Source organism: Camelus ferus, chromosome 9 (assembly GCF_009834535.1).
Source record: "Camelus ferus isolate YT-003-E chromosome 9, BCGSAC_Cfer_1.0, whole genome shotgun sequence".
NCBI classification, from domain to species: Eukaryota; Metazoa; Chordata; class Mammalia; order Artiodactyla; family Camelidae; genus Camelus; species Camelus ferus.
The window spans coordinates 76,916,126-76,929,494 of record NC_045704.1 but is presented as its reverse complement, the minus strand read 5'-3'; the positions used below and the strand labels follow the sequence as shown (position 1 = coordinate 76,929,494).

At 38.8% G+C, this 13,369-nt stretch overlaps 1 protein-coding gene and 1 pseudogene across 1 annotated transcript in view; one reads left to right on the top strand and one right to left on the bottom strand.

Moving 5' to 3' along the window:
* LOC102506458 overlaps positions 1-10,646 on the bottom strand; it is a 39,546-nt pseudogene extending 28,900 nt beyond the window's left edge.
* A 131-nt stretch (positions 10,647-10,777) lies between these two features.
* The window catches only part of SLC25A24 (solute carrier family 25 member 24), a 45,673-nt gene continuing 43,081 nt past the window's right edge, over positions 10,778-13,369 (top strand). The window contains exon 1 of the mRNA XM_032487231.1: positions 10,778-11,119. Within this exon, the coding sequence (XP_032343122.1) occupies positions 10,937-11,119 (183 nt within the window). The 5' untranslated portion in view covers positions 10,778-10,936. The remainder of the gene's footprint in view (positions 11,120-13,369) is intronic.

The window sequence follows — 13,369 nt, the reverse complement described above, 5'->3', positions numbered from 1 at the left end:
CAGCTGTGTCAATAACAATATAAAATGTGAATTAAACAATCAAAAGCAGAGATTATTAGACTAAATTTTTAAAAGATACAATTGTATACTGTCTATAAGGGGACATGCATTAGATCCAAAGATAACAAATAGGTTGAAAGTAAAAAGATGGAAAAAGATGCATCACATAAATAGCAATCATAAGAGAGCTGGAGTGGTTATACTAGTATCAGACAAAATACTTTAAAACAATAAATGTTAATGAGATAAAGAGGAACATTCATAACAAATATGTCATTTTATCAGGATACTATAACAATAAAAAACATATATACCTAACAACAGAGCCCCAAAAGATATGAAGCAAGAACTGAAGGGAGACAGGCAATTCAACAACAATAGTTGGACACTTGAATATGCACTTTCAATAAAGGATATAACACCTAGGGAGATCAACAAGGAAACAGAAGACTTGGTCAACACTATACACAAACTAGACCTAACATATATAGAACACACCGTTCAAAAACAGCAGTGTATACATTCTTAAGTGCACATGAAACATTCTCCAGGATAGACCATATGCTAGGTCAGAAAGGGGGTCAATACACTTAAAAAGATGAAAAACTATACAAAGTATGTTCTCTGATCTCAATATCCTAGACTATCCTAAACAATTTTGAAGAACAAAGTTTGAGGATTCATATTACCTGATTTTAAGATTACTCTAAAGCTACCATAACAAGACAGGGTGGTATTGGCATAAGGATAGGTATTCAGATTAATGAAACAAATGAGAGCTCCTAGGAACAGGCCTCCACATACATGGTCAATTGACTTTTGATAAAGTGCCAAGGTAATTCAATGGGGGAAAACAGTCTTTTCAGCAAATGGCTCTAGAACAACTGGATATCCATATAGGGTAATATGAACCCTGATGTCCTTTGCCTTACATGATACACAGAAAGTTTAGCTGAAGTAGATTGTAGATTTACGTAAAAACTAAAACAATACTACTCAAAGTACTGTGGATCAAAGTAAGACACAGTTTTAATCTCTTTAATTAAGGAAGTTTGTAATATTCTAGTGCCTAGTACTTGCATTTTTTAATTAAATAAAATACTCTCATATGCTGTCTATGGAAATGTAACTTAGTCCAAACTTACTGGAAGGCAATTTGACAATACTTAGCAAAAGCAGAACAAGCCGTAATGGAGCAGTTTAAATTTATCTCAAGGAAGTCATCATGGATATTAAAAAAGAGTTACCTTTTAGAAAGTGCTTATTTTTCATTGTTTATTATAGCAAAGAACTGTAATAATGAATATGTTTAACAAAATACTAGTTTAAATCTAACACAGTACAATATTAAGCAGTTCTCTGAAATGATATAGGAGAATATTAATGAAATGGGAAAATTTCTACAATATATCAACTAGGAAAACCAGTATTCAAAATAGTACATATAACCTGAGTTTACTTTAATCAAAAAAGGAATATGCAATAAAGCAGTTATACAAAAGAGAAAGGAAGGAGGGAGGGAGAGACGGAGAGAGGGAGAGACAGAAACTGAAAGGTTACACATCTAAATTAAATCTCTAGACAGTGACAGCATGTGTATTTTTCCTTCTGCTATTTTCCATACAATAAATATGTATTATTTTGTAATCAGAAATTAAATTATATAGGTCATTTAAAAATAACAAGTTGGTATAAAGGAGAGAATTTTAAGATGGCTGAAAAAATTCTAATATAACACAGGTGGCTAATGGGGCCTTGTATTTGAGACTAAATGCCTTAAATAGCATTTGAACAGAATAAAATAGGCATATTTTAATACACTTTAAAAAAATTTAGTAATTTCATAGTAACTGATTTTCTTAGTCATCATCTCTTCATTATAAACTTTGTTTTCCTAGGGAGAGGTTGGTAATGCCTCAGTGCAAACTGAAGTGTTGTTAATGTTCAGTTACTCACCCTGTCAGATCACAGAAGGCTACCAGGAAGTCTGTGCAGGATGTCGTGCAGACAACAGGAAGTTCTTCTGAGGTCTAACAAATTTGGCCAAAGAAAATTCAAACAGATGCACGTAGTGGCCAGACTTACTCCAATTCATTCATGTGCAATGTGCATTACTTTAACCAAGATGATTTGGTTGGCAATGATTTGTATACTCCAAATACATTTTTTGATTCAGTGGTGCAAGTGAAAACAAATGATCTCCATTCTCTACCTTTTTTTTTTTTTTTTGGTAATGGTATTATGTTTTTAGATCATTTCTACTTCGAATATTTCTTCAGAGAAGGTATAATGGCTTTTAGTGTAGTATCTGAACAATTTATATTATGATTTATAATCCCCCCAAATATGATTACCTCCAATACAGTTCTGTCTGCAAAAGAAGGAACAATAAGGTATTGCTCTTCTTCTCTTATAGTATATTATCTCATGATTCTTCCAATAGTCCCTGAAGGAAGGCAAAATGGGCATTTTTAATCCAATCTTGTCAAAAGAAACTAGAGCTCAGAGATTTTAGATAAACTTGCTGGACGTTAAAGACCTCTAAGAGAAGGAAATGGGAAGTAAGGCGATGTTTAGAAAGTACATGTTTGTTGGGACCAGATAAATATGAACATGAATCATGACTCTGTTACTTGAGAAAGTCACTCAATCTTGTTGATAGTCAGGTTTCACATATGTGAAAAGGGGTATGAATTCCTGCTTTGGAGGATTGTGATGAGACTTAAATGAGAATAATATATGTAAAGTACCTAGAATTTAGGATGTTTCTCTAACAGCTGCCTCCATTAATTTCTCTTAAATATTTCTGCATTCTCTGAGATAGTTGTAGCTGAATATGTTTTGAATTTATTTTTTACTGAGGTAACATTTGTTGATAACATTATATAAGTTTATGTGCACAACATATATTTCTACTTCTGTCTTCACTATAGTGTGCTCACCACTAAAGTTTAGTTTCCTTCTATCACCATGCATCTTTATGGCTGAGTAATATTCCATATTGTGTGTGTGTGTACGACATCTTTTTTATCCATTCATCCACTGATAGGCACTCAGGTTGTTTCCATATCTTGGCTATTTTAAACAATGCTGCAATGAACATAGGGGTGCATATATCTTTTTGGATTAGTGTTTTTATATTCTTTGGATAAATACCCAGAAGTGGGATAACTGGGTCATATGGTAATCCTATTTTCTATTCTTAATTTTTTTGTGGAATCTCCATACTGTTTTCCATAGTGGCTGTACTAGTTTACATTCCCACTAATAGTGTTTTTTGTGAGGAGGTGGGGTGAGAGGTGGGGCAGGGAGGTAATCAGGCTTATTTATTTATTCTTGGAGGAGGTACTGAACCCAGGACCTCCTGCATGCTAGGCATGTGCTCTACCACTTGAGCTACACCCACCGCCTCCCACTAATCGTGCAGGAGGGTTCCCTTCCCCACCTCCCGCCCCGCATCCTTGCCGGCACCCTGTTACGGGTTGTCTTTTTGATGATTGCCATTCTAACAGGTGTGAGGTGGTACTGTAGCTGAATATTTTAAGTACGGAAACAAGCATAACTTGTGGGATATAATTACTAGGTCTTTGTAACCGTTTCCCAGAGTCACTCTGAACTCATTTTTGGGACTGGTTCTTCCCTTGTTCTAGATGAAATTTAGGACAAGTACCACAACTTTTCTTATCACTTTCAGTTAATAAAATGTTCTTCAAAAAAGTAATTAATATGTTTGGTCCAGTATAATCAAAATTTCAATCTCTATTTAAAGCTAAAATGTCTCCTCTCCCTCTGCTCAGGCCTGCTGCGGACAAAGAAAGGCCTGTAATGAGAGACAGGGGCATGTTTGGCTTCTCCTTTTTCCCCTTGCAGGATTTACTTTCTTTAGCTTGCTAACCCTTTAGAGTCACAGCAGAATAGAAAGGAGAGGAAAGGGCCAGTGGGTTAGTTCTTACCTGATTCATAGTCATGAGCAGCACTGAGTTTTCTGCCCTGACATCTTGTACGGCTCTTTCTTTGTCTTACTGGTTCTTTTCTGGGTTCTTTGGAGACCCACCCAGATACTGGGAAATTCTCTTTTGTAGTTTCTTGTTGGATAAGATGCACTCTCCCTGGCTGGTCACTTACGTCTCCTTCAACCTCTAGACCTCTGATGGTGCCTCCACCTCTTTTTTTTCTGCTGAAGTTTCTCTCTTCAAACGGCACTTTAGCCCCTTTATGCAGAATCTAAGATAACTCCACCTTGGCTCTCTTTTCACAGCCCACTCTGGTACAGGAGAAATATTCATATATTCTTTGTTTCCACAAACTCTGGGAGTGTAACTTGCTTAAGACAACAGCTTCTCTTTCACTTTATTGTGAGAATGGTTAGCACACGTTTCTTAAACATGAATCAGACAGCAGTCCACTGTGTCCTCAAAACCCGTGAGACTTAAACTTCTCAGATAGTTTCACTGGAGTTCTTTGCCCTAGGCTGCAGGTGAGGGGCAGGTATCCCTTCCCCTGGGTGGGAGGTAGGGGTGAGTGGAAGAGGGCACTCGGTACAGTAGCAGCTCTCTCCAAATATCCTCTTTAAATCCAACCCCTTTTACTCTCAATGTGGGTGAGGGCTTCGAGGGCCACAAAACTCACTTTCTATCACCACTTCCTTTGAGAATTCTGCTTTATGGCCTTGCAGCTCATTTTGTAATAGGACATATGTTTTCTTGGTATCTTTGTTAAACTTCTGTTTAACAGCCTGTTAATTCTGCATTACTTTATATAAAATTTATGTTTCTATGAAGTTGCTTTTAAACTTGCTTTTTGTTAATGGAATCTCATTTTTGCCATTGACTTAAGTAAGTCAGTTTCACAGATGCTTGTATTTCTCTGATTTGTTTTCAAGTGGAACTGATTTTTGAACGTTTGACAAATGACATATAATCTGGTAGACTAAAACCCAAGTCAATTAAATTTAATGAGAGAAATCTACCTGTACATCTATATCCTCTTCCAGAGAAACGTACTGCTCCCCTTTCTTATTTGGATTCACTGGGAACTGCAAGGCACTGACAAAATCGTGGGCCCACGGACATTGTTCACTGCTCCAGGGGTGAGCACCTAACCTAAGGCAATGAGTCCCTCGTGAGGGTTTGGAGAATCAGTACCAGAAAGAGCTTTACGAAAGCCTGTCTCCGGTACCTGAGGTAGTGAGATAGAAAACTGGGAGCAGTTATGACCATGTTTCCTCCTATGTGAAGAAAACTGATCTGCATTGTGGGAGAAGGTGGAAGCAGGACAGGCAGGAGCAGAGACATAAGATACAGAATCATGAGGCTGTTCCCCTTCATGGTTCTTGTTTCACCTGCATTCCAGCTATGGTCCTTCTCTTCTTGCAGAAGTTAGCTCAGATTGGGTTTCTGGCAGTTGGACTCTCCAAACACTATCTCTTTGTGGCCTACTAAATTTCTTAAAATATTTTTTAGGAAATAGAAAGTATAAAAGTTAGGATTCAATATGACTACGGATTTACTATATATACACGTAACATAATGCCTTATACAGAGTCAACATCTAGGAGATACTTGAAGACATTAAAAGGGAGGGTTAATTAAAATCAACAATAATAATGAAGTTCAACACTATAACAACTTTAAAAAGTGTTACATTTTGACAACAGAAGGTTTAAAGGATTATAAAACAAAATTCAACCATTGCCTGCCTCTTTTTTTTTTCTTGTAGCACAAAGTTATATTCTTCAGGGCTTAAATAGATGACCGAATCACTGAGAAATCATTCACAGAGATTATAAAATTCCTGACTCCAGATAAAACTTTTGAGTTTGTAATTGATGGAAGATGCTGATGTAGTATTCTTTTTGCAATATAAAATACTTTTAAAATATATTACATTTTCTGTTGATTTACTGTAGTTTTATTGAAGTACATAGTAAATGAATATGGACAGAGAATATTTTTTAAAAAAAAAAAAATGTTGTGTTATACCCAGGTTTTAAATAATATTTTAGTTCTGTATATTTTGTTAGTGCATTTTAAGGATCCATAACTATACTGATGACTAAAAACATAAAGATGCACTAATCTTCCTTCTTTCCTTTGATCTGCCTGCATTCCCCTCTGCTTTTACTGTTTATCTCAAAGCTATTCTCCATCTTTAAGTTACAGCACCCTCTACCGAGTTGGTGGCAACATTACATTGTGGCCATTTTACCAACAGTGCTTGCTTTTCCTTCAAAAGGAAAATAACACTTTGAATATGTACTAAAAAGTTGGACTTTCTGCAAATTGAATTGCTCTCAAACTATTTGATACAAGTACAGTCACATTACTACAAAGAAACAAGTAATCATGAATTTGAAGGTATTATGAAGATACAAGGAAACAATGTAAAAGACATTTAGTTTTTGAGTATATAGAGCAAAAAGGTATGAAAGATAAAAAAAAAGGCAAAAAGTTCCATTTTAAATATGAGTGATGAACACTTTAAAATGGAAATGTGCACCTGAAATTTCTGTCTGCACAGGGAAACTGTTCAAATAAATGCTAGAGGAGCAAATTTTTGTTTTGTAGATTCTTAGTTTCATTACTTATATGACCCAAATTTATTGTGGTTACGTTATTATGATTATGTTAATCATACCCTGGAGGTATGATTATACTATTTTGTCTCCCCTGACTACAGTGTATGCTCCATGAGTATACGGAGACCCCTTTGTATTTCTATATCTAAAAATATTTAAAACTGTAAATTCACACCAATGCCACTAATTCAAATCCAACACTGTAGGGTTCATTCTAGCTTTCGTCTCTGCATATGTGTAGCTCATTTATCTGACAGTAAGAAGCCTAGCTCTCCTTATCCTCAGTACATTTATTATATGCATGATCTACTTGCGTGTAACCAATCTTCCAGCCTTTAGGCTGCTGCCCTGCTCAGCTACCTTCTTTCCTTGAGCTTTGACCCTTTCTGGGCAGCTTTCCTCAAGCCTGCTAATGGCTTTTAACTAGTGATTCCAGAAGGAAGTGATGGAGGGAGGAAGGGAGGGAGAGGCTTTACATACAAAAATGTAAGTATGTAAGTATAGAATATGGATCCAAATTTTGTGATTATTGATTCTTCAATAGATGTGAAATTTTTGTTTTCATTTGAAATCTATCAGTATTCAGAGCAAAATTTACATAAACATTCACAAACTGAAATGATCTGAACATAGTCTCTTACATAGGTATTTTCAAAGTAATGAGGTATGTGGTTTTTGAAGCCAGTTTGAATTTGACACAACTCTTTTGAAATGGGGATTGTTTATATGATTTATTAATAGTGGCAGTTTTCCTGTAATTAAGTGCCATGTTTTTATGATTGAGAGTGGTCTGCATTTGTTTTTGGGAGGGTTGGGAATAGTGGATAGGCTGAACAAGAGACAGAATTCACCTTCTTATCTGGAATTCTGTCTCCTAAATGACTTGGAAAATCTGGGGAGAATATCCACTTATCTTAATGTGATAAATGAGTCAACTCTTAAGATGATTATTGTCTCCCTAAAGACTACTAGAACATTCACATTTGAAACTCACTGTATGATAAAATTATCTTTCCAGTGATGGTAATGGCTTTACACTGAGCCAATCAAACTCTCTTAGAAAGTCCACTTTGTGATCACTTAGATTTGAGACAGCAAAGACCAGGATTTTGAAATTCGACTAGGTCCTTGTGAACAAGCTGAGACTGGTCTTATTAGCAACCAACCAATAACTAAGTTGTCCAGTAGATTAAAAAGGTAAAGTGTTTACCAGCTAAAACTATGATAATCTAGGATGATTATTTAAGCAGATCACCTTAACTTTAAGGTATTCAAAGTAGGTGTTGAAAGAGGTCTTCAATGACCAAAACAGATAAAATGGATTAAGTTCAAAGGTTGTTCCAATGGAAAACAGTAGTGCTTGAGAAGACTAGATGCTGGGAAAAATGGAAGCAAGCTGAACCCCAGACTTCTGACCACAGAAATGAATTGGGTTAAGGAAGTGAATGAGTTCAGGGTTTCTACTCTTGGCCTCTAGAGGAACCACTGGGCTTTGGGAATTAACAACATACAAGTGGGTAGGGATGCAGATGTTTAAATGTCTGTGTAACATTTTCTTTTCTCATGCAGGAAGGTGTTATTGTTAATTATGCCTTTATTTGGTATGGTAACAGTGTTTTCTTAATTCATTGCAGATGGATACTTTTCTTTTTTAAAAACAAAGTGAAAACAAATTATTAGAAAATTCAAATAAAACAGACAAGCCTTGAGTTTTTACTAGATTCAACAAACAGGAGATTACTCTATCAAACAGCTGTTAAGTTTCTAAATGCTTCTTTTTAATCTCTGATTTACCTTGTTGTGAACAGGTAACAGCTTGCAGTCTGGCATCAGTGTGCAAACTACACTTTGGTAGGATTACTTTATACTAGCAGAGCTTCTCAAACATTAACGTTTGACAGATTACCTGGGACTCTTGTGTCAGTGTGACTCTTATTTAGGAGGCCTGAGAGGGGCCTGAGATGTATTCCTAACAAGCTCCCAAGTGATACTGATGCTGCTCATCTGCAGCCACACTTATGTGTAACAAGGCTTGAAGTTTATGTCCTTCATAAGCTATTTTGATTTTCACAGTGATCTTTTGAGCTAAGAATTCTTATTCCACTTTACTCATGTTTAAGTCAGATATTAATTAAAGTCATGTATTGAGGTATAATTTCCACAGAGTAAAATTAAACCTTTTTAGTGCATAGCGCTGTGCATTTTAACAAACTCATACAGTTGCAGAATCAAAACATAGAACACTTCCATCACCCCCAAAAGCTCCCTTGTGCTCTTATATAGTCAACATCCCCTGCTCCTCAGCCCTTGGTAACCACTGATCTGTTTTCTGTCTCTATAGTTTTGCCTTTTCCAGAATGTCATATAATGTATTGTTGCATGCATCAGCAGTTCATTCCTTTTTATTGCTGAGTAGTATTCCATTATATGAATGCAATACAAGTTGCTTATCCATTCACCCATTTAAGAACATTTTGCTTATTTCTGGGTTTTGGCAATTATGAAGAAAACTGCTATAAGCATTCTGGTGCAAGCTTTTATGTGAACATAAGTCTTCTCAGTCAAAATTTTGATAGGTAATTTCTCTATTTACTTTTTTAAAAAGTAAAGAAATGAAGAGGAGGAGAAAAAGAAGACAGAGGAAGAGGGGCAGCAGAGGGAGGGTGAGGAGAAGAAAATAACACAAGTCTGAGACGACCATTTCAAGCAGCCTCTCCAAGTACAGAGTATCCACAATAGGGATTAAAAGAGGTTTTTAAGGACAGATAGAAACTTTGACGACATTTGAAGGCCTTTCCAAAGGAAGAGACAAATTCTTAACAAAACTGGAAATTGGAAGTAAAATAAGCAAATAAATTAGTTTCAAGATGATTTTACTAAACAGGCAGTCCTCAGCTTACAAACTCTACATCTGCATATGTCTTAAATATATAAAACAGTAGGAAGAGAGGTAAACCCAAGGTCTGAGTTCCTAGATTTTGTTGAAACTAGTCTTTGTTTAGTGATTTAGAAGATGTGGGGAGATCCTTACTTACAAGTACAGCGTTGTTTCTCCGCAGATGTTAGGGATACAGTGGTAGTTTCTATAAGCAGCTGTGGATGAACAGAGAATTATCACAGTGTCTCATCTGATTGGCACTTCAAATCACTAAGATCTTTCATACACAGTACATGACCTGGCTGTTAGGAGGCGCATATTCCTACTCTTTTTACTGAGGAGAAGCTACCCAGGGAGGCTATGCCACATCTCTGAGTTTACCCTGCTGAAGGATTAGGACCTTGCCCGGTGTTTTCCCAGTCCAGTGGTCCTTCCCTTATCCCATGTGACACAGTAAGAAGTTCTGCCTTACCTTGGCAATAATCCCCAAGCCTTGTAACTGCATCCATCGTGAGAGGGAGGGGGCCTGAGGTTTTTCTGTTAAGTGCTGATGGCAGATGCGCCCTAAGGTTTATCAAGGGCAGATCACACTAAGCTGTAGAGCAAAGTAGCCCCTGTTTTTACCGCTGCCCCCCTGAACGAGCGTTGATCTTTTCTGCAAAAACCCTTGCGTCTCCTCCCCGCCCCCATCTCCGCCCGGGTTTACTGAGCTGTATAATTGACGTATAACACTGTATTAGTTTTAGGTGTTGCTTTTTGTTTTTTAAAGTGTTTTCAAATTTCACTCCTCTACTTCCTAAAGCTGAATTCCCATCCCAAGTGTGCGGCCACCCAAGTGTCTCATTTTCGTGAGTGGAAAACAGGCCTAGAGATGTGCAGTGTCTAGCGTGTAGGAGTTACACGAGAAAGTGAGATCTCTTTGAGGCAAAGCCCGACAAAGCTCAATTTCCAAGCAGAGAGAACACTCTCCGGGCAGTTCGCCGAGGCTGCAAGCCGGAAGGGAGAGGGGCTTGAATTTAAGTAACCTGAGCTTCAAACTGCTCCTCCCCCTTCCCCGCCCTACACCCCCGAACCCTTCATACGCTAATGCGGGGCGAGGGGGTGGGGAGCTCGCTTCTCGTACCGCACTCCTGGTGCGAGATAGCTCCACTTGGAACATAGCAGAACTCGCTCCGCAGGTCCCACAGTCCCTCCCGGGCCCCACCCCGAAGCCCTGCCACTTCCTGCCGGGCCCGGGCAGCGCCAGGCCCGCCCCCCGAGCCTCCCCAGGAGGCCGGCGCGGGGCGGGCTCCTCCCCCAGCAGCCGCGGGCGCGGCCACTCCTTGCGCGCCGAGCCGGCTCGGGTGGGGTCTCGGCTCCTCAGCCTGCGCGCCGCGGGCCCCAGCAGCCAGGCCGGCGCCTCGCGCTGGTCCTCCTCGCGCCGGGCAGCCCTCGGACCCCCGTGCCCTCCCGCGGCTGAGCCGCCCCGCGCCTCCGGAAGCATGCTGCGCTGGCTGCGGGGCTTTGTGCTTCCCGCGGCTGCCTGCCAGGACGCCGAGCCGCCGACGCGCTACGAGACGCTCTTCCAGAAGTTGGACCGCAACGGGGATGGCGTGGTGGACATCCGCGAGCTGCAGGAGGGGCTCAAGAGCCTGGGCATCCCCCTGGGCCGGGACGCGGAGGAGGTGGGTCGCTGCGGGGCGTGGCCGGCGGGCCGGGGGCGCTGCGGGGTCTCTGGGCGCAGCCAGGACCGAGGGCGGAAGCTGGAACTGTGGCTTCCAGAGGGAGAATGGGTTCCGAAGCTCGGGAATGGGGACCGCGGCCCGGTACCCCGGAACGGATGCGCGTCAGGATCTGAGAGGTTACTGGTGATTTTCCAGAAAAATTAGTGCCGTGAACACTCTGGCTCACTGTAACAATTTAAAATCCTATAGCACGATAGTTTGGTCTGAAGGCATCCCAGGCCTTTTTACGCCTTTGCAAAAAAAAATTTAACCATTTTTTTTTTCTCTTGGGTCTCAATCTTTGCAAACATTTAACCAAGATTTTGAGCTCTCACACTTCAGTGGGCCCCAAGTTCTGTAAAAAGGCTCACGGTTTGTACCTCTTCGAAATTACTTTGTTACACCCCGTAGTTTTGTCTGCTGCTTCAGAACTTCTTGAAAATCAGTCGTACCTCTCCCCCAACTTCCCGTTGAGGAGAGGCGACATTCCATTGTTTAAGACACTGTTAATGCCCTAAGCACATAAGTTGACCTGAAGTGTTGGCCTATCATCTCTGAGCAATTTCAGCTCCTCTGAGTCATTTTGTCCCTGAAGTCCAGCTCCTATCAGAAGGGTGGAGATACTTGGAACCTCTCCAACTCCAGTGAAACGTGAGAGGACACTTTGGCATTCCTTATCCCAAGAGGGAAAGTGATTCAACTGTAAGAGCCAACAACTGTTTTATAGTAGTTATATTTTAAGCTACTCATTCAGTGTCTTTAGGAGTAACAGGTCTCTTCAGGTTACCGTTTCTTCTTGAGTCAGATTTAGTAATTTACAACTTTTAGGAAACTGCCCATTTTGTCTAAGGCTTAAAATACTCATTCGCTTATGATTTTTAGAAAGTTCGGGCACTGTAGTTATATTCTCTGTTTCATTCCTGACATTTCCTCCGCCCCCGCCCTTCAATCTTCCCAAACCTTTTTTTTTTTTCTTACCAATCTTTTTCCTTCCTTCAGTCTTTATTTTATTCACACATTGAAAGAAGCAGCCTTTAGTACTTTTTGCTGATTGTCTCTGGTTTTGAAATGTTCTTCCATTCACTTTCCTTTACTTTCTTTGGGTTTACTCATTTGCCCCTTTTCTAATTTCTTGAGTGGAATGTTTGTTTCATTAATTTTGAGCTGCAGTATCCCTTCAGCCACTTCTTTAGCTGCATGTTTGTAGTTTTGTTGTAGTTTAGTTACAATTCTTTTCTAATATAATTTCACCTTTGATCAATGAATTGTTTAAATGTGTGCTGTAAATTTCCAAATATAGATGCTTTTTTGGTTGGTTCTTTGACAATATGAATAAAATAGATGAACCTCTGGCAAGATTCATTAAGAAAGAGAGAAGAACTCAAAATCAAGAATGAAAGTCTTTAGTTTTCCAAAACTTATATAAGGACAAATTATAAAATAAGTTGTATTAAAGTGTGTGTCTGCAAACGTATAGAACAGGATGGCATATATTTATCACATACATAATATATGTATTTTATACATATACATAAAATATATTTCATATATACACACATAATACTACTCTCTGTGCTCATGTCAGATATTATTAACTATTCCCAGCACTCTTTTTGGACAGGTACATTCTTCAATAAAAGGTTAATAATGGTTACCTAATTACCTTTTAACTTTTTTCTTCACAATTTTTGTATTGCAATTTTTAAAAATGATCACACATTATTATTTTTATGATTAGAAAAAAAATAGAGGCTTTTGTTGTTGTTTTTGGATAAATGTCACTTTCTCTGGGGTGAGCTTTTCTGGACCACCTATAGAAGGCTTGATCACACCCTACTGTGTGTAGGTCCTTTGTCTTACATATCACTACTGCTATAATTTCAAAAAGTATTATTTTTAATCGACTGTGCCCTCTACTGAGACCACACCTCTGGAGGATCATGTCTGAGAGATCTAAGCACAGTGACACAAAGATTTAAGGCTGTGATTTGAAATATCCTAAACAAGGCAGTTGCTCACCTAAAATAATTGAAAAAAAATTAATTGTAAAGCAGTTGTTAGGGCTTTTATTTCCAGCATATAGAGGAAAAGAAATCCAAAAATTCTCCTCTTGCAAGGTACCTAGAAATGCTGTATAAAATAAAATATATATATACAACTGATTTTTTTTACAGCAGTTTCTGGTTTACAGCAAAACTGAGAGGAAGATAC